The sequence below is a fragment of the Alexandromys fortis genome, unplaced genomic scaffold (genome assembly GCF_014885135.2).
Source record: "Alexandromys fortis isolate MF-2015 unplaced genomic scaffold, M_Fortis_MF-2015_v1.1 scaffold_13, whole genome shotgun sequence".
Taxonomy (NCBI): domain Eukaryota; kingdom Metazoa; phylum Chordata; class Mammalia; order Rodentia; family Cricetidae; genus Alexandromys; species Alexandromys fortis.
Genome location: NW_026067908.1, coordinates 1,049,239 through 1,071,607, shown reverse-complemented (window position 1 = coordinate 1,071,607; position 22,369 = coordinate 1,049,239). Strand labels below are relative to the sequence as shown.

The window sequence follows — 22,369 nt, the reverse complement described above, 5'->3', positions numbered from 1 at the left end:
ACAGGTTTCAACGCTGTTCCACTGATTAGAAATAATATATATAATTGTTAACAAATGACATTAGTTTGCTTACACTTTGATTTCAAGTATTTTTTCTTAGATTTTTCTTCACATTATGCATGCATGCCTTTAGACTGCCTGTTTTTGTTTCATAGATGCATTAATTTACTTTAAGTATTTTTCTTCCACTGTTTGTTAAATACATTTACTGGGAGTAGTGCTCACTTAGAAAATTTGATCAAAAGGTTAAAGAAATCACAGAGTGTAAACTAGAGGGGTAATGAATTCTCCTCTGATCAGAAACATGTGTGATAACAATCTCTTTTTTCCAACACTGTGAAATTTATTCTTATGGAACTTTAAGGTTGTCTCTTTTTAAAATTATGAATAAATTGAGTGTATTTAGACAATCTATACTTCATATCTCATTGTTTCTTCCTTGTTCTATTGACCTTTTCAGATATGATGAAGCCCACAGACTCCTGTTTTTCTGGATATCATATGTGCTTCACGTTGCTAATGCAAGTGATAGCATTACCATCGACTTCTCGTAAGAATACTTACTTTTCTTTAATCCATTTCAATTATGAAAATGATGCAAGATAGACTTTTAGTGTCCAGTTTGTCATTGACAGAGATTAACAAAATCACTTCTTTGCAATATCAAGTAAAATAGTCAAAAAGGGACCAACAACTCTTCTTAGATTAAAAAAGGAGTGAGATTACAGGGTCTACCAACTGTCCCTAAGGTAGAGAGCCAGAAAGAAGCACAAGTCTACCAGGTCAGGAATGTCTTAGAAGAGAAGAAAGATCTGAGGAAATCAGTGGTAAACAAGAAAAATATGAGCTGGAATCACTGAGTTACTAAAGCCTCAATGTAGAATGATTTGAACCAGAAACACCCCATCATTGGTAGGCACCTTTTACTTCCCAGGTTTCTACCAGGTTCTAGTGGTTAGAAGAGAGTGATGGAAAAAGTAACCGTTCTGAAATAGGTTTACCTTAATTAGTTCTGCATTCAAGATGAACTGTTTTCCCACAGAATTACCTGTTGAGTTTTATGCCCTGACTGAACTGACCTGGGAGAAGGAAGGGTAATATTGAACTCAAGTCACCTCTTTCTGTCCTGTCTTTCTTAGAAGACAGAGACCTTGAGAAGCTTCAGGAAGGGTCACAACCCAAAGGCACAGGTTCACTTATAGGCAGAATTCAAATCATGAAACTGTAGAAAATTTCCTCTCTCTCCCCAACACACATCACACATTAGTATTACATCATTAAAACATACCATCTAGGTACATAGATCTTAGTATATATCTGTCTTCCAATAAAACTTTCCAGGACACACTGAGAATCAAAACCATAGTACATAATGACAGAGCAAGTGAAAGCACACAGAGAGTCTGGAATTGTCAGGCTAGAAATGTAATACAATTATGATTAATATTGTAAAGGATCTAATGGCAAAAACAGATAATAAGGAAGAACAAAAGGATACTATAAGCAAACCTAGAAATTCTTAGAAAGTAATGAAAAGAAATCTTATATATAAAAAGCACCACTGTAGAAATAAAGAATTTCCTCCTTTATGGGTTCATGAGTAGACTGAAAGGTCAAAACTTGGCAAAGGACATCTGACCTTGAGTATTAGTCATAGAAATGTGTAAACAGAAGAAAGACTAAAATTATTGCAGAGAAAAATCTAAGAATTCTGAAACGAATGCCCTCTTTCAAAATAAAGTAAAAATGACAAAAAGCTTGAAAACAATCTGGATGCCACTTCAGTTAGGAAGTGGTAAGGTTTTAACTTTAGGAGAGCTACAAAAGTAACTAACCACCTCTGCCTACACTACGTGATCAGAGGCAATAATCAATGATCAGAGCACAGCTCTCCAATAGTTAGAAATGGAGTTGTTTTTGCCTATCCTAACTCTCACAACTTACCAAGGCTGCCCTGGAGATCATGAAAAACTTCTGAGTAATAAACTAAGGGCTGTGGGGGTTAGGTGGTACTGTCGACTACAAATAACAATTATCCAAACTTTCAAATGAAGTTGTAGGTAATTACAAATTGGTTTTGAAGTTTTTCCTCAAATGATCCACATAGGCTGTTAAACAGTGAGATTCAATAATTGAAAATTGATGAGACTTTAGCTGCTCTGTTTTCAACATTGTATGGGTGTTTTGCTGGATTCATGATACTATGGTGTTCTTGGAGGAGAGTGAGGTAGGAAGTGGTGTGTAGTTGGAGGAACTACATGAGTGGGAGACGATTCTGGAAGGACTTTATCCTTGTCCCTTCGACTCTCAGTGCTTCTTGGCAACAAGAAACTGTGCTTCAGATTCTCAGGTCGACATTCTGTCTCAGTGGGGCTGAGAAACAGTGGGAAAAAAACCTACCATGAAGTGAAGCCTCTGCTACCAGGAATCAAAGCAATATTTTCTCATTAAAATTATTTTCTTAGGTATTTTGTCAATATATACTATCACGGAAACTGACAATCAGCCTTGTGTAGGTTTTAGAATTCCAACACAGTTATACCAGACACAGTTTCTTCCATACAATTCTTAAGTAGTGAGACAGATCACTGGGGATTCCTACTTAATTAGAATCTATTTTAAAGAATGAGCTAGCATTAGTGTTCAAAAATATTGAAGGATAAAAAGCAATGTAATCAGAGTTGAATATTTAGATCAGCTGAGTCTTGTGGGCAGGATTTGATATGTTCTTCTAAGAAGTGTATGGCAACAAAATCTTGTTAATTTCAGATTGACTTTGATTTTCAATTTTTCTCCACAGAGAATCTGATGGTGACCACTCCCACTGGACATTTGGTGGCTAGGGTAGGAGGCCAGGCTGAGCTCAGCTGCCAGGTGTACCCACCACGCAGTGTGGAGTCTATGGAGGTGCGCTGGCTCAGGAGTGACAATTACAAACTTGTTTATCAGTACAGAGGTGGCCACCACGGGGTAAATGGAGAAGCTGCCCCTGAATATGCGAATCGTACAGAGTTTGTCAAAGAGGCCATTGGGAAGGGCAGAGTGGCGCTCAGAATTCATAATATTAGAATTTCTGATGAAGGACCTTACCGATGTTTATTTAATGATAGTGGTTTCGGTGATGTGGTCAGAATGTACCTCAGTGTGGCAGGTAAGTTGTTTGTGGAATATAGTATACCACTGTCCTTGTGCCCAATAAACTGAAATACATGGAAATAGTCTTGGTGGTTTGTTAAGGCTTCTTCATATTTAAAGTCTTTAAAATAGCCAAGTAATGAGTAAAAGTCACACATCTATCTCAAAAATACACTATGCAGAAAATAGACATCGCATAGTAGCAAATTAGCCCAATTTGAAAATAATGGATGGAAGTCAATTAACTTGTGTTATTAGACTGCAGAACGTATTATTGAGGCTTCTTTTTCCCAACCTGTCAGTCCAGTTTCAGTATAATCACTATGCTTTTTTCTTCTTGTCCTTTCCACCAGCATTTGGATTGAAGACACAAATCCATATTGAGAGTTCTGCTTATGATGGACCCAGTGTGGATTGCGTTACAGAGGGGTGGTTCCCACAGCCCCGAATGGAGTGGAGAGACAGTCAAGGGGAGGTAGTTCCATACTCTTCCATCTCATACTCCCAGGATGAAGACAGATTTTTCCGCATCAAGATGACTCTTCTTCTCAGAAATCAGTCACAGAAAAGTATCACATGTTGTGTACTAAACCCTCTGACGGGTGAAGAGAAGCAAACAAATCTCATCCTACCATGTAAGTATTCAAACATGAGAGGTTAATTATCAACTTGAAAGTACACAGAATAAACCAATCTCCATTAAATCTCCATTAAAGGACTTACTGCCTTGCAGAGCATCCTTTGATTGTATCTCTTTATCATTGATGCTAGTTTTGGTAAGAAAAATGCTAAGTGTAGTGTATTGAAAGAAAGTCAAAGAATGGAAATTTATAATTAAGCATATATTAGAACTCTAGAGACATTGTCTCAATAAATTATCTACTTATGTGTAATTTTAACAAGATGCTAACTCAGTAACATAAAAATGGTATTGATCATTTTGAACTATATTCTCTTCTTAGAAAAAATAACCATACTCTGTGGGTTTTTATAAATTCTAAGTCATTAGGACACATTGATTATTGTCACATAGATTTTCTCTGTAGTTGCCTCAAAATCAGGTCTATCAGTGTGTAGTTCTGAGTCAGATACAAAAACTGGGAAAGGTAGGAAAAAAGGAAGTAAGAGAGGGATGGAGAGAGATTGGAAGGAGGAATCAAAGAGAAAGAAATGGAATGAAGAAAAGAAGGAAGAAGGGAGAGAGAAGTGGGAGAGAGAAGGAAGGAATAGAGGGAGGAAAGAAAAGAGATGGGGTGAGAAGAAGATATGGAGAAAGGGTGGGATGAGAGAGATGGAGTGGGAGGGAGAGAGGGAGAGAGAGAGAGAAGGAGGAATGGAGAGAGATGGAGCAGGAGGAAGATAGGAAGGGAGGAGATAAGGTTAGGAAGAGTTGCAGGACGTGAACCTGCTCTCCTGACAGCAGCTTTTTGGTCTGGTGTGTATCTTCTTTAATATGTGTATCTTAAAAATGTTCTCTTCTTTTTTTTTTTCACAGATGCCTTGTTTGAGAATAACATGACGAAATTAATTTACGTTTTCCTTTCAATACCATTTTTTTTATCTTCATTTTATTTTTTAGCTTTGTGCTTCATGAAATCAGGTAACTGATCCAAAAAGGATAGAATCATTAAGGCAGTTTCCACCTAACTTTATCCCTAAGTAACAAGTAGAATTCAGTTAAAATTAAATGATATTCATTGCCTGCTTTTATGCACAGCTTACTTCTTACTTTACAGCTGTGGGACTTTAATCTCTCAACTCTGAGAATGCTAAAGCAGTTTTAGTTTTAGGGATAAAGATCACTATGAATAATTTCCTGTGCTTTTTCAGATCCACAGTTAATTTTAATATCCCTTAAACACAACACACTGAAACACTAGACGAAGTACTAATTGAAACACTAAAATAAAAGAGGTCTTCTTTTTTTTAAAAGAAATGTTATTTTCATCACAGTAAAGTCACCTTCTGTCACCTCAAGCTTCTGAGTAATTGATGTATGTGAGCCTTATTCTAGGGTAGATTTAATGTGATCACAAATTCCAGAATACAGTTTTGTGGGGACAGTGTGTGTGTGTGTGTGTGTGTGTGTATGTTATATGTGTGTATGTGTGTGCATATGATGTGTGTGAATGTGGTGTATGTGTGTATATATGGTGTGTGTGTGTGTTTACATGGTATATAAACATCTTTGTGTTCAGGTGTTGGACCTGTGCTTCTGCTCTCAGAGACCAGAGATGAACTTTGGGTTTTCTACTCTAACCCTTTCAATTTTATTCTTTTAGAAGAAGGTCTCTCACTGAACCTAGAACTAGGCTGACAGCATGAAAGCCCAAAGATCCATCTTTTCCGCCACCTATAGCACTGGATTTATAGGTGCATATGCAGGCACACCCAGCTTTGCTATTTTTTTTTAATGTGGGTGATAAGTTGGAACTCGGATCTTCATAATTTCACAGCAAATGCTTGCCCTCTGAGCCATTTCTCCAACCCCTCATATTATTTTTAATGTTCTACTTTTTAAGCCTTAGTCTTGGATAAATTAATATGAAAAGAGGTAAGTACTTATACACATCAATAACTGCTTTACAACCAAATTCTCTCTCATTTTATAGAAACTAATTGTATGCACTATACTCTGTAATGAACAATACTTATTTATAAAAACAACCTTTGGGACTGGGGAGATAGCACAGCAATTACGAGCACTGGCAGGTCTTCCAAGGACTTAGGTTCAGGTCCCAGTACCCAAATGGTGGCTCACAACCGCCTTTAACTCAAGTTCCAGGAAATCAAATACCATTTTCTAGCCAGTTTGGGCATCTTGCATGCAAATAATGCACAGACATACAGGTAGGCAAAACACCTATACATATAAAATTAAAGGAAAAGAACAGCTCTTTTCTAACTCCAATGACAAAACAAAATTTATTGTTTACTATAGAACAGAGTAAAGCTGCTATATGGAGACACAAGAATTCAGAGGCTGAGTAAATAATGTAGCAGAGAATAGCAATTAGACAAGTCACTAAGAAATCTGAGACCAGGGCTGGAGAGATGGCTCAGAGGTTAAGAGCATTGCCTGCTCTTCCAAAGGTCCTGAGTTCAATTCCCAGCAACCACGTGGTGGCCCACAACCATCTGTAATGGGGTCTGGTGCCCTCTTCTGGCCTGCAGGCAGACACACAGACAGAATATGCTAGCTCAGAGAGGTAAGTAGCAACTACCGAACCTTCTCTCTGTGCTGGCATCTCCCAAAATACATGTTCTTCTGCTCCACCAAAATAAAAAATCTTTGCCATTCAAAATCCGTCCCTGCTACTTCAGTGTATCTGTCACTCCTAGATGCCCTCTGAGGCTCTACGGTTACTTTCTGTCAACGAGAAGCTGACTCAGCCTCCTGACCCCAGGTTTATTTTATTTAGTTAAAGCAAATGCAGACTTCGAGAACACTGTGTGATTAAATATCCCCCGACAATTTGGTTTCAAGTTTCTTCTTGTGCATCTTCCAGACTGTGGAGACCACTTAGTCATTAAATTGTCTATTCTAAGATGGTAGTGGGAAATTTATTCTCTTTTGTTTTTAGATAACTTCTACATGTTATGTCCAGTGGTGATTCTGGAAACATACCCACACCCAGAAGTTCTGATTCCAGATACTAAAAGTCAAGTCAAAATTGTGTTCTTTTCTAAAATATATTCCTAGTTACTTCAAAAAGCTCATTCATCCTTTTCTGGAAGGTGATATGAAGATTAACTATCCTGTGGATACATATTTAATAATCTCTGAAGAAACACTTGTGTACTCTCTGTTCAGCGTAGGAAGTGGGTCCCTGAGCAGGGTCCTAGTAGCTCAAAGGTGAGAGCGTTCTGCTGACACCGATGAAAGAACCAACCACTTCAGTTCTCAGAACCTGTGGATTCAATTAAATCCCCTCATGTTAGCTAATGCTGTTCTCACAGCTGCTGTTGTCCAAGACTGGATCTGATGAGGACTCCTATGAGCTGAGCTGTCTCCACTCCCCATAGTCACTGACTTTGTGTTAGGTTAGGTTGTTATGGTCAAAAAAGGAAACTTCTGTTATCTCTGGTAATCTTACAGCCAGCTGAAAGGTCTGATACAAAAGAAGTCTGCTGCTTCCGTTCTATTTAGGGAATATGACTGGAATCATGCTCCTCACCTTTTCATGTGGGTGTGCTTGGGCGACTCTCTGACACTGCTAAGCTCCTTTACTAATTCTAACTCTCTCTGTTCTAGGACATGAATCTGGATGTAAAAAAGAGTTGAATAAATTAGACATAGCATCAATGATCTTACAATTCCTGTGTTTTATAGCCTTCTCTGGAGCAATCGTTTATAAGTATCTGCAATTGCGGAACAAAGGTAAATAGTATTAATGCATATTTCTGGTCCTCTTGTTTTCAAAGATGTAAGTCTCTTTGGGATTGTTTAGTTATGTGAAACTTACATCATCTCTCGGAGCATCTGTAGTTTGGGTGTAATGACAAAGGGTCATACTCTAACAGAACGATATGGGAGGCAACAGCTAAAGCTTCCCGTGCTTTCAGCTGTGTTAGCGAATAGATCCTTCTGCTCCTGACACAGGAAGAAAAAAACAAAGCTTCAGAAAATATTGTGGAATCAGCTCGTGTTTACTTGCCATTTAATAATCAGTATACATATGTGGCTTATGATTTAAAAATTCTAGCAGTTTTTATCTCAGAGTCTGTATTGAAAATATATGAATTTCTATTTCATTCCAATAATAATATTTCATTAATATAAAATGTCATGAGCCTTTTTAAACTAAAATCATTCTGTAGATCTATTAAGTATGAAATAAGGTCATTATTTATAAGTGGAGTTTATGATTAATAGAATAATACTAAAATATGTTTTTACATTTGACAATATTTTATTCCTTAAAGGCTTCTAAGGGAAACATGTATAGAGAATTGTTAACAGCAATCAGCGCAAAATGAGACTATGTACTAATATGCACATTTCTTCCAAACCACAAAAAAGGACTTCGTAGTCACCGTGGTCCCCAGAGGGTCTCTCATCATTTTCTCTTTTTCCTACCACTTGCTAGAGAGGCCTCGGATCATAGAATGCTTAGACCTATACACTTCTATGATTCCTGTCCAAAGTTCTTCCTTAGAATTTATGAATCCAGGAAATAAATTTTCCTATGCTTTTATCACCAAAAGCAAACAATTTACATTTATATTGGCAATCAAGTACCCAGAAAAATAAAGCAACTAAGACAAAATTACTCTGAACATCTTTGTTCAAGTAACTGCTTATTATAACTTCTGAAGATTCTGCAGGAGAAAATGTCAGGAACAGAGACACAATACAGATCATCTCAGCCATTTCAAGAGCCATAAAAATCCAGTTCCTCCTGATTATAAGAGGGTTGTCAGCCTTAATGACTACTGTAGTCAGCTATTGTGGACAGAATAATAAATTGAGCAGGATCATGAGTTGGTGCATGGACACCTTTATAAGCAACTGATCATGGTATCATTTCCCATATCACTAACATTGGGTGAGAAACCCATGAGCAGGCAAGAGTCTGAGACACACCCACTCCCATTGTTAAAAGATCCATAAAAACCCCAAGCTAAACTATCACAGCATGTGTGTAAATGGCCTAGCACAGACCCATGCAAGCTCTGAGATTGCTGCTTCAGTCTCTGTGAGACCCTAGGAATGAATCTTGCTTATTTGTTTTTCTTGTGCCATCAAACCTTTAGCTCCTACAATTCTTCCTCCACCTTCTTCTGCAGGCTCCTCTAAGCTTCACCTAATGTTTTACTGTGTGTCTCTGTCTCTGCTCGCATCAGCTTCTGCAGGAAACCTCGCTGATGATGATTGCACTAGGCACCCATCTATGAATATAGCAGAATATCATTAGGAATCATTTCGTTGACTTTTTGTTGGTCAGTCATGGATGGTTCTACCCTAATCAGAGCTTCATTTGTACATGCCCAAATTTGTTTATATTGTTGGATAGTTTCTTGAAACTTTGGTTATGGATCCCCATTTTCTTGCTAGTTGTCATCTGGAGACTGAATTGAATTAAATATGCTTCCAGTAAGACTTGGCAAACAATGATGGACCAGGCATCTTTCCATCTTACATCATTACGTATGTAGAGTCTTCTTTCTAAATCTAGCTAGTAAAAGTCTCTGCATTTAAGAATTTATATAATTAGATTGGGCCCACCCAAATAATCACAAATAGTCTTCTTATTTTAGGATTTATAACTTTAGTTACATCAGAAGACTCCCTTTTCCATATAATATATCTCAAATGTTGAGGGAGTATGTGTAGATATTTTGGAGAGCAATTCTGTTTGCTACATTATGGCCTCCAAATATTTATCTGTCTCTTAAACACAAAATTCATTCAACCCACTCTGAGGTTTCCCTAAATTTTCATACAACATAGCATCAAATCAAAGTCAGCAATTGCAAATAGTTAAGAAAGGATATAAGATACCTAATTTAAATAGTTGTAAGAATTTATTCAATCAGTCCATTGTAAATAGCAAAACAATGTTTCTACAGATTAAATTATTTTTCTTTTCATCCTCCTCCTTCTTCCCTCCCTTCCTTCTTTCCTGCCTTCCTTCCTTCCTTCCTTTTCTATTTTGATCCTGGATTTCTTATGTAACAGAAGCTCAATTCAATCCTCCTGCCTCAGCCTTCTCAGTGCTGATTATAAGCATCTATCACCACATTCATCTCTGAAGAATCCTAAGAAGCTGTAAAATAATATTAAATGATATTGTTTAACTTGTCTTGGTCTAATATACACAGCCTCATTAATTTTCTATTTTTTTTAAACGTTTTTAGTTTCTATTTCAGATCCCTTATTTTCTTTGTACAATAGTTGGATGGCAGATATGGCATTTGTGGTAGCTTTTCTGGTGGGAACTTTCAGCATTACAACCATAGCATTATTATGGAAACACATAAAAAGTAAGTAAACAAGAAAAGTCATTATGTTAAGATAAACACAGACTTCTCATCTCTTGAATGTCTTGCTTTATAATTTATTATTTGCTAAGGTTTACTCAGTTTCTCAAGAGAAAAGAGAGGTTAATACCTAGACTCAGCTTTTGTTATGTTATATGTTAGCATTTTGAAGTCAAGTTGTAGCTTTCTCCTGCTTGAGCTTTTTCTTCAAGTGTGCAATAAAAAATAAAGGGTATGGACTGGAAAGATTTCTTAGTGGTTAAGATAACTGGTTGCTGTCTAGAGGACCTGGGTTTGATTCGCAGCATTCACATGGTAGCTGACAACTGTCTGTCATGCCAGTTCCAGGAGATCCGATGCCTTCTGACCTCCATAGTGCCATGTAGTGCACTGGCATGTATGAAGTGAAATACACACACATAGAATAATGACATAAGTTTGAAGACAATTTTAAAGTAGCTGGCTTCTTTGGTTCTCTTACTAATAGTAGGCAGAATCCTGTTTTGCTGAGATTTTATTACCCCATGCTTTAATGAATGAACCGATTTGTTTGTTGACATTATTAGAACCTCCCAAAAATACAGAGGTTGCCTCTCCAAAGATATGTTGGTGACATTATTTTCTACACAGATCATTTTGCCCCATCCATATATTTCATGAATTGAAAATTATTACATTTTAATCCTCCTTGGATATTCTTAACTGCTTTGCAATATAGGTTAAGAAAGTTCATTGTTTTCCATTTTTGTTCTGTCAGAGAATTTAAGGCAATAGTTAGTAAGTTAGAGATAACACTGATTTTATCATCAAAATGTTTCTGTTGTAATGAGAATCAGTGTGTTTTCATTTATGTAAAATTCCCCAATATTTCTTTTATTCAGTTGACAATTCATAATATCATATTTAATTTCACTGATTTTCTCACTAGAATATCTCTAAATTAATATTGAATGACTAATGCATATCAATTAAATATTTTAAAATATCAGTGTATAAAATCTTGAGCACATAAGTTTTGAACACATTAGTTGACTCATCCCAAATAGTTTCTCATTAGAGTAAAAGAAATTCAAAGATTTTAAAATACACTAAATCAATTGAATCTATGAAATATTTTGAGTACTTTTTCTTTCCCTCAAGTGAGAATAAGGAAATATTAAAAATATGAACATATACAAAACATACAAAACTAAATTATTGAAATATTAATGTAAAAATTATAGTGTAGTTACAAATTAATGAGTATTTAAATGATAGGGTGTGTAATCACAGCTGGGTCTCTGAATCTACATATTGTAACTCCCCAGATTACATCAACTGTAGATCAAAATATTTTAATTTTTAAAAATATTTTACTTGATTGGAACACCAGCCCTGTCCCAAAGCCTTTCACCTACAATCTGTCCTGCCTGCAAGATGTGCTGGGGAATTGTGGGTGGCACAGAATTTGCAGGAGTGAGTAACCAATGAGTGTTCTAACCAGGGACCCAGTTCACAAGAGGAAACACATACCTAGCACTGCCTGAATCCCCAAAACCAGGGGCAGGATAGACCAGAGACCTAGGATAAAACCAAAAATGACTGGCAAAAGAAAGTGAATGAAATGATCCCTAATGGTAGCCTTCTGTACTCCTAGACTGGTGTCATGATGGGAGCAAATGTAACACTCAGAGTCAACACTACAGTTTTTCCTCCGCAAATACCTCCCGATTGCCCCTATACACGGGCTTTTCTAATTTTTAGCTCTAGCTGACCAGCATCAAATATTTCAGCAAAGCAATATTTTGCTTTAGTATTTCTGTTATTGTGTTAATCACAGCTTATTATTCAACCCCAGCTAACTAGAACCACGGGATCTTAATTCAAAATAACCAATGGCCCTGGTAGAGTCTTTGATATTACCTCTGAATTTTCAAAAGCCAGGCCTCCATCTTCTGCACTGCTTCCTTCATTCTTTCAAGTTCCGCATAACACCCCTCTGAGCGCTTAACATTTAAGGGTTCTTCTAGTTCAAGATCCAAAGTACTTCCCCAAAACACACTCAGAGTTGGCACAGCAATACCACACTCCTAGTACCAATTTGCCTTAATTAGGGTTTCTATTGCTGTGATGAAACACTATGACAAAAAGCAAGCTGTGGAGGAAAAGGTATATTAGGCTTATACTTTAGCATTGTTAGTCACTGAAGGAAATTAGGTCAGGAGTTCAAGCATGGTAGGATCTTGGAGGCAGGAGCTGATGCAGAGGCCACGGAGGGGACCTGCTTACTGACTTTCTTCACATTGCTTGCTCAGCCCACCTTCTTATAGAACCCAGGACCAATGGCCCAGGGATGGCACCACTCATGGCCTGGGTTCTCCCACAATGATCATAAAATGAGAAAATACATCTGGATCTCAAGAATGCATTTCCTCAGCTGACATTCCTTCCTGTAATGATTCTAACTTGTGTCAAGTTGCCTGGAAAACCAACCAGTACACATGTCTTAGTCTACTTTCGGACCATAGGGAAATGGGTAGATGGAGTTTGTGTCCCTCCCTATGAAGGAATTGTAGCAACATGGTCCTGAAACTAATAGTCCATGGATATCAGCAGAAAACTCTATATTCATGGCTTAGCCAATGAACATCAATATCTGGTACTATCACAAAAACAAAGATTATGCTGTTAATGGAGATAAGATAGCTAATCGACCTATTATATTCATTTACCTATTATAGCTTCTGATAAAAGAACTTGAAAGATCATGATTTATCCTGTGTTCTAGCCTTATTTACAGGAAAGAGAAAAGAAAAACAAGAAACAAACAACAGAAATGTAGTCAACAAAATTCAGACTCCTGCTCTATATTCTTCAGTGAATTCATTCTAAGAAAAAAAAGGATGAGATAAGCTTCTACAGCAAGACAGATGTAAAAAAAAATACCCAGTGTTATTATTTACATTTTAAGTGCCCTTCAAAAGTCCAAGTGGTAAAATCTTGGTCTCCAGGGTGGTATTATTGAAGGACAGTGAAATCTTGAAGAAGTGAAGACTAACAGGTGGTCTCTGGGTAATTGTGAGCAAACACTCAGAAAGATAATGGGAAATTAGCTTCATCTTATTTCTTTATTTTGTTTTCTAATCATTGTATGGGTGGTTTTACTCTGCCATTTACTCTTTCCATGATGTACTGCCTCCTGTCCCGAGGCTCAGAAATAACAAGCTTTCTATACATTTACAGGGGAAATAAAGAGAGGTGAGGAAAGGGGGTGATTTACCCTCAAAGTGGGTGTTTCTTTTGAAGTCTGAAAATGAGTACTGTCATCTGCCTGACCTTACTTCTTATTGAGCAAGTGTGTCTACGGCTGCTGCTTCCATCCTCCTTGTCCTTCAAATGTGGACCGAGCATCAGTAACTTTCCATGGAACTTCCAGAACTCCCACTCTGTGTTGGGACTGCAAAGGCATCCAGATTCATGGATTGGAAAATTAATGGATTCTATGCCTCTCTAAATCCTATTGCATGAACCAAATCAATAAATTGCATTTTACAATATACACATATTCTGTTGGTTCTCTTCTTATTGTATCTTATAGGGTTCACAATAGCCTGAAATGTTTTGAGCATGTTGAATTCCATTGTCCAACAACTCAAGAAAGAGTTACTCATTCCTGGTACTGGGCATTTTATTAATTGTCATGAAGTTTCTAAGCCTATTTATTTTTGACCTCCCACTAGCAATGATTGTTTGTGCCTCTTACTTCACATCCTTGCTAGGATGAGCTGTCATTCATTTCTTTTCTTTCTTTCTTTTTCTTTNTTTTTGAGACAGGATTTCTCTGTGGTTTTGGAGCCTGTCCTGGAACTAGCTCTTGTAGACCAGGCTGGTCTCGAACTCACAGAGATCCGCCTGCCTCTGCCTCCCAAGTGCTGGGATTAAAGGCGTGCACCACCATCACCCGGCTCATTTCTTTACTGACAAATGTAGTTGAAGGGTATAAGATAAAATCCAAAAGTAGTGTTGATTTACATTTCCCTGATGGCTAAGGCTATTGATCATCTCTTGAAGTGTTTCACAGTTATTTGAGTTTCCTCTTTGAAAAATATTTGTTTTGATCTGTGCTTCATTTAGGGTTGGGCTATTTGCTTCGTTGACATCTAGATTTTTAATTTATAGATAGATAGATAGATAGATAGATAGATAGATAGATAGATAGATAGATAGATAGATAGATAGATATAGATAGATAGATAGATAGATATTAGCCATCTATCAAATGTATAGTTGATAAAACCTTTGTTCAAGTGATTATATTCTTTGCTATGCAGAAGCTTATCAGTTTCAAAAAGTTCCATTTACTAATGGCTGTTCTTAGTCCTTATGCCAAAGGAGTTCTGTTCTGAAAGTTTTCTCCTGTTCTATTGAGTTCAAGACTATTCCTCACTTTCTCTTCTATCAGCTTCAGCTTTTCTGGACTTACGTTGAGGTCCTTGGTTCATTTGAAGTTAAGTTTTGTGCTGAGTGATAAGTATGGGTTTGTTTACATTCCTCTACATGCAGCTGTCCAGTTTAGCCAGTTATCCTTTAAAGGTTTTTTTTCCAGTGTGTATTTATGACCTTTATCAAAAAGTAGGTGTCTGTACATGTGTGGACTACCTATGTTTGGAATTTCAATATGATTTCAATGATAAATGTGTCTGTTTTGTTCAAATACCATGACGTATTTATTCTTGTACCTGTTTAGTACAATTTGAGATGGAGAGTGGTGATGCCTCCAGCAGTTCTTTTATTAGTCAAGAGTGTTTTAGCTATCCTGGACCTATGTTTAGTCTCCTTTTCTGTTACTATTATTCATAGATTTGTTTATTCATAGTGTCCAAAATTTCTTTGATGTCTTGTTCCTGAATTTTATTATATTCAAAATTTCTATGACCAAGGCATCCATTTCTTCTATCTTGCCTTCAATGCCTAAGATTCTCTCTTCTATCTCTTATGTTCTCTTAGTTCTCATAGCTGAAAATTGTCCTTTCAAGATCCATGCAGAAATATTTTGAAATTTTGTGAGATTTGGAATTTTATTTAATAGGTTGCTTTTGTCAAAATGGACATTTTTACTGTGTTAGTTCTATTGATTCATAAGCATGGGAGATCTTTCCATCTTCTGATATCTTCTATGTCTTTCTTCAATGTCTTAAAGTTTTATCTTACTTTCATTTACTTGGCTAGAGTTACCATAAGACATTTTATATTATTTGAGACTACCATGAAACATGTTGCTTCCCTGATTTCTTTCTCATTACATTTATTATTTGATTATAGGAAGGCTGCTATTTTTTTAATTTAATACTTTACTGAAAGTGTTTATCAGCTTTAAGTGTTGCCTGATTGTATATTTAGATTCACTTATATATACCATTATAATATCTGCAAAAAGAACTATAACTTCTTTTCTTCCTATTTGTATTTTTGGTATGTACATTTTGTGCTTTTAGTGTATAGTATGCTGTGGTGAATTTCTTTTCTAGTCTGACTTATTTGGTGTTCTATATGCTTCTTGTACCTTGATATATAACTCTTAGTTAAAGAAATTTTCCTCTATGATTTTGTTAAAAAATGTTTTCTGTGCCTTTGACCTATGTTTATTCTCCTTTTTTATTACTATTATTCATAGATTTGTTTTTTATAGTGTCCCAAATTTCTTTGATGTCTTGTTTCTGAATTTTATTAGATTCAAAATTTCTATGGCCAAGGCATCCATTTCTTCTATCTTGTCTTCAATGCCCAAGATTCTTTCTTCTCTCTCTTGTGTTCTCTTAGCTCTCTTTTGCCTCTGAGGTTCTTGTTTGAGTTCCTAAATTTTTCACTTCTAATTTTTCTTCAGTTTAGGTGTTTACTTATTCTATTTCTACTTTCATGTCTAGAAAAGTTTTCTTCATTTCCTGCCACTGTTTGTGTTTTCATTAATAGATTTTTTTTCACTTTCCCTTTCAAGAGCTTGAACATATTCATAACAGCTATTTTGAAGTCCTTGTCATGTGCTGCAGCTATGTTTCATTTTTCAGGACCTAAGTAGTAGGGTCATTGGAGACATGTTTGTCTTGGCTGTTATTGGTGTCTAGAATGGCTTTAATTTCTAGATGCTGACATTTATTTGTTGTTGTTGATGGTGGTGGTGGTGTCCCATTCCTTGGTTTCCATTGCCCTCTCTGGTTCTTAGGACAGTATGGTGGCTGTAAGTTTGGTGTTGGGAAAGCTTTTGAAATCCTTCTAGTAATTAAGGTGCAGTAATTAAGGGTCCTGGGTAGAAAGTAGTTCTAGGTATTGGGAGCTGACATTAATAAATGGAAGTAGAAGGCAAGGCTGAAAATGTCAGGTGTATGGAGGAAAGTTGAGTGTGTTGCCCAGGATCTGCATCTCCTCCTTCTGTAACATGTGGTCTGCTACAGAGCTGATGATAAGGCTGGGAGACTGGAACTGGAAGACTTGTGAGAAAGTAAATATTGTCTACATTATTTGCTCACCATCATCCCCAGTATGTTTGCAGGGGTGACCTTGGAAGTTGGCAGAGGAGCAAAAGGATGGTGTGGTGGAGGTAGGCTGGAGGAGAAGTTCTGCATGATCCACTGGAAATGGGGAGAAAAAAGTAGGGGAGGCCACAGCAGGTGGTTTGCTTCAAAGCTGAGGGTGAGCCTGGGGGATGGAATTGGTGGAAAGAAGAAAGAGTGAAGATCTCCTACCTGATTGTTTCCAGAGAGTTCCTAAGGTGGCTGTGACAAAAGAATTTTTACATATTCTTAAACTTTCAGATAAAACGTAAAATCTAACAATTGTTACATTTTGTCTTTATTTTGATGAATAAAGTTGAATATCTTTTTTTAAAAGTTATTTTTTTCCCTGAAGAGTTAATGATGCCCTAAATCCTTATTTTCTTTTCATTGGTAGATATTTCTTCCTTACTTTTTTATTCATTAAATTTGTTCTCTGGTAATTATATATATGTCTGTACTACATTATGATTAACTAATCCCTCCTTCTCTTCCTTCCTACCCTGGTCAGTTTTCCCTCTTTCCTCTAGGTTTCTTTTCCATGTTGATTTTTGTTGTTGATGATTTGTGGCCTACTGAGTGTAATGAGGGCCATCTGTGTGATCTATTTCTGTAGAACCAACCATGATGAGCTCAATAGAGGCCTGAGTCTCGGTAGTTTTCTCTAAGGCAATACCTGGTTACAAGAAAGATCACAAACTGAGACAACCCAGGCACCACCCAGGAGAATACCATTCAAAGGAAATTCCTAACGTTCCAACCATTATAGATAGGATCACCTGCCAGCACACTCCCTGCTAATGTAACTTTTCTGGGTCTTGCCTTTAAATAATGCCCTCCGGAAGGGCGGGGTACCTCCTCTTGGGTTGTGCTGACTAGGCCCCTGCCAGCTTGTAAAAACACGCAATAAACCTTGCTTTTACATTTCAGTGAGTCGGTATCCTTGGTGGTTTTGGGGTCTCCACAGAATGGGAATAATATCCCCTGGAGTTTGATGAGCTCATCCATGGGTATACATATGAAGATAATCTTTCCTCTCCCAAAATCTTTCAATAAACTACAGCTCAGCAAAGGTGGAGCAACAGTTGACAGGTGTAGTCTGGTATAGGCCCAGGACAGGCTAACTCAGTTACTATGTATGATCACACTGGCTAGCTTGTATTCAGACAGTAACATTTTACCTCTCTTCACATTGTCTTCTAGTTCTTACACTCTTTCTATTTTTTCTCCTACACTTTCTTTAAGGTAGTAGTTAAGTCTTTGTAGGTAGTTTAGATACACTGATTAGTGCATTTCTCTAAGGAATAAACAGTTTGGCACCACGTCATCAATTTAGCTAAACAGCAGTGATAAACTACCCCAGAGGACACCCGACCTTCCCAATAACTGTTTGACAATATTTATAATGACTTGCTTGAAGTCACTTCTGGGGGGCAAGCCTTGAATTCTGGCGATTAGTCTGTTGCCCTTAATGGCCATGCCACTATTACAGCAGTGGGCACATCTTGTATGGTGTGTTGATATTTTAATTCACAGATAAATTAGACCTTGATGCCTTTTCTCCCCAGACAGAATCTTCTGTCATTTTGAGAACTAGATAGCATGAAAGAAGCTTCTAGCCCAGTTCCATTTCGACTTATTTCTTGCAACCATTGTGTGGATGTCTTTAGCCATAGGATCTTATAATTATGTCTGCTGGGCAATCAGTTAGGCTTTTAGAGAAGTCTTTGATATTAAGAATTATGTTTGAGCCCTATTATATCTTGTCTACAATTTTATTACAAGGTAATAATTTAAAGTTTATTAAGTATATTTTGGAGGTATATAGAATTCATTTGCATTCATTTTTATTTTATTCTGTGAATTATAAATCCCTTCCACATATTTATAATATGCCCTTAATTTTCTTCTAATTGACTTTTTAAAATTTTTATATACACCCAGAGTGAATGCTAACCATATCCAAGCCAAATCTTTCCCTCACTCCCTTCAAGCCACCCCAATACTTTCACATCTACCATTTATTACCTTCTTTTTCTAAGGCGGATTAGTACCATTTGCATGCACATGGGTGTGAGACTATCCACCCACTGGAACCTGGGCAACCTGCTAGCAGTCAACTTGCAAGAAAAATGTTGCCCCTCCTCCAAAAGTTATCATTTGCTAATAAGTTTCACAGTTTATTGGTGGGGCTTCACGAATTGGAATGTTGACTGCCTTAATTCTATGTAGTTCATCTACTGTTAATTATAGCTGCTTAATTCATGAGTCCAACAGACAGGTTGTGTGCAGGATACAGCATTTTACAACACTCCTCCCCATGCTTCAGCTCTTACATCTATTTTTTTCTAATATACCATTCTAATATGTACCTGAGCCCTTAACAACACTGGTTAAAAAATGCTTTATTTGGGGTTTAGACAAAAACGGTTACTTATTCTCAGCAGTTGACAAGTTATAATCCTCTTAATTGATTGTTGTCCACTGCAAAAAGATGCTTCTCTGATGAAGACAGAAAGCAACATTAATCTATGATAATAAATGTAAAAATATGTAGCAGTTTACACAACTCCATATAACAAAACAATGGTAGTAATTTGCCACTGATCTATGACCTCCCCAGCCACAGAGTTTTGACCAGGTTTATATTACCAAGCATAGTATTCTCTCCTGTAGCACAGACTTCAAATACAATAAGGAAATGATGGTTTTCCCCATAGACAGTCCTGTCACTATTGCATAAGTAGGTGCATCTTGCTTGACTCAGTATTGAGACATGCAGAGTCCACTGCTGGGCAAGTCCATTGATGACTTTTCTCCCCAATAACTTTCATAGAAATTCCATCACCATGAAAGCTATCCAGCTTGGAGAAAGCTTCGAGGTCAGTTCCAGTTTGATTTTGCTTTGGTCTTCAGTAAAGATGTTTTATGTCTCTAAAAATAAGGACTTAGCATCTAGCTATTATGAAGGATGATGACTTTTAAATTTTAATAAACTTGGGGCTAGAAAGATGTTTCATCTCTTAGAGCAGCTGTTGCTCTTCCAGAGGACCTGTTTCTATTTCCAGCACCCACACAATAACTCAAAATCATCTGTGACTTCACTTTCCATAAGATCTGATGCTCTCATCTGGCCTCTACGGGCACCAAGCATACACATAGCATACATATACAAGCAAAATATTTATGCACACAACATAAAAATAATACTTTTTAAAATTTTAATAAACTTTATTTTCTTTCTTATTTATTTATTTATTTATTTAACTTTATTTTCTTGAGCACTTTCTTGTTATTGAAAATCTGTGTATTGAATAAATAGAATAAACAAGTAACTGTACTTTTCTATAAGACAAGTTTTACCTTAATATTTAATATCTTGACTTGGTATGGTTTGTTCACTAAACCTAAGTAACTGTGGATAGGTTATAACTAATTAAAATTCAAATTCATATTATTGTTCACTCATGTTCCATCCTGAGTCTTAACACTTTGTTGTATTGGTAAGATAGATAGCTTTTGCATATTAACCTTACATTGCTTCTCTTAAAACTGAGACCCATTAATGCAAAATCCATTATGTCAAATTCATACTTTTGCGTAGCTGATTATTTTCAATATGTTACAAATAATTTGTTTTTTTATTTATTCGGCGCCATAATACTTTGCATACTGTGGAGGTTGCTTCTAACACATGCTAAATGAAGACAAGACGAACTCTGTCATTGTGAAAACAAACAAAAACACTGAGACTTCTGATGATGCTCAGAGTTCTCTGCCCATAGAATTTCTCCTGTGCTATGGAGATCCCCCTCTCTTACACACACACACACACACACACACACACACACACATGCATGTGCACGTGCGCCTTCTCTCTTAACTACGGGATTTCCTTGGTCCTTTTGTCCTTCTGGATGACAGTTCTAGTGCCTCATATTTGAGAGAACTCTCCTGTGAAACTGCTAAAGTGCTTCTCAAACAGGAGAGTTTTGTGTGCTACTATTGTCTTGTGATTTTTGTCTTTGTCCATGATTAGACACAAAACTCTTGATATTTATTGTATAGATTCATAATTTATAATGTCATATATCTACCATTACAGTATCATGAAGAAAAAATTTCAACATACCAAAACTTCCATAAGCTATGAGCATTCATCTCTTTTTTTTTCCCTTCCCAAGAACAAAAGATTACAGCTCTTTGTGCTACATCTGTGCCTTTGCTTCTTCAATATAACATAACTAGTAACCTACAAGGTATGTCCACTTTAAACTGACTTTTTCACTTACAAACATTACTTTAAGCTTCATTCATGTTATTCATTTTGATGTGGGATTCCCCTCTGTATGCTGTGAATACCATTGGCTAATATAGAAACTGCCTTGGGCCTGTGCAGGGCAGAACAGAGCTAGGCGGGGAAAGCCAAACTGAACGTTGGGCAAATGAAGGCAGAGTAAACAGTCAACAGGCAGCCCTGCTGGAGAAAAATGTTCAAGACAGAACTTTATCTGGTAAGCCACAGCCATGTGGCAATACACAGATTAATGGAGATGGGTTAGTTTAGGATATAAGAGTTAGCTAGGGATATGCTTAAGCTATTGGCCAAACAGCGTTACAAATAATATGGATTCTGTGTGATTATTTTGGGAGATTGGGCAGCTATGAATAAACAAGCGGTCTCCTACAACATCATTCCTATTTAAAAGTTGTTTTTTGAAACCCTCCTTCTCTCTGTGTGACTCCCTCTTTCTATCTCACCCTCTCTTTCTCCCGTTTTCTCTTTTGTCTTCTCTCTCCCACTCTTACTCTCTCTCTAGCAAGAACAAAATAGAATAAAACAAGAAACAAAAGCAAAACAAGAAAAGAAACACACACCAGAAAAATCAAAACAAACAAGTAAAAGACCTAAAAAGTAAAAAAGAAAAATGTGTTAATAGGAAAACAAAATGCAAAGTCCTCCAAAATACCATTGAGTTAGTTTTGGGTTGGTCAACTATTCTTGGGCTTGGGGCTTGCCCAAATCTATATCCAGTGAGATTCTGTTTGAGAAAATTGAGTTTCCCTTCGCCAGTGGAATCAATTGCAGATAGCTCTTATTATTAGGGGTGAGATGCCACTTCCCAATCTCAGTGCTGGGATCCCGTCTGGCTTAAACCTATGCAGATTTTGTGTGTGCTCCCACAGTCTCTGCAAGTTGATAAATGAATCAGTCCTGTTGTGTCTGAAAGACATAATTTCCTTGAAGTCATCCATCATTTTTTTCTCTTACAGTCTTTCTGATTCCTCATCTACATAGATCCCTGAAGCTTATGGGAGAGGGGTTTGATAAATCTATTTCATTTAGCATTGAGAATCCCAAAGACTCTCACTCTCTGCATATTGCCCAGCAGTGGGTCTCTGCATTGATTCCCATCTACTGTACAAAGGCACTTCTGGGTTGAGCAGCTCAGTGCTCTATGAGTATAGCAGTGTGCTACTATAGTCATTTTACTACTATGTTCCTTTAGCAGACTAGTAGTGTTAGATCTTTCCCTAGGTTCTTGACTTACTGATCTCAGATTGTTATCCTCTTTAGGAGTGTTAGATATGAATGCTGTCTCATGGAGTAGGCCTTAAATCCAATCAAAATTCGTTGGTTATTCCCCTGACATCTTTGTCACTATTTAATCAGTAATATTATTAATTAATATTATTTTATTGTATGAATGTACCAGAGTTGG

At 36.8% G+C, this 22,369-nt stretch overlaps 1 protein-coding gene across 1 annotated transcript; it reads left to right on the top strand.

Moving 5' to 3' along the window:
- Window positions 1-462: 462 nt before the first annotated feature.
- LOC126498084 (selection and upkeep of intraepithelial T-cells protein 7-like) lies at window positions 463-22,090 on the top strand. The gene is made up of 7 exons (XM_050136437.1): window positions 463-550; window positions 2,801-3,151; window positions 3,489-3,770; window positions 4,715-4,735; window positions 7,391-7,516; window positions 9,997-10,122; window positions 21,921-22,090. Exons 1-7 carry the CDS (start codon window positions 463-465, stop codon window positions 22,088-22,090), a joined length of 1,164 nt encoding a protein of 387 aa, XP_049992394.1.
- The last annotated feature ends 279 nt before the right edge of the window (window positions 22,091-22,369 follow it).

Coding starts and splice junctions, on each gene's coding strand:
- LOC126498084 (XM_050136437.1), top strand. CDS start 463: ATGATGAAGCCCACAGACTCCTGTTTTTCTGGATATCATATGTGCTTC. Junction 4,736..7,390: donor TTTGTGCTTCATGAAATCAG/GTAACTGATCCA, acceptor TCTCTGTTCTAG/GACATGAATCTGGATGTAAA. Junction 10,123..21,920: donor ATTATGGAAACACATAAAAA/GTAAGTAAACAA, acceptor TTTCTCTTACAG/TCTTTCTGATTCCTCATCTA.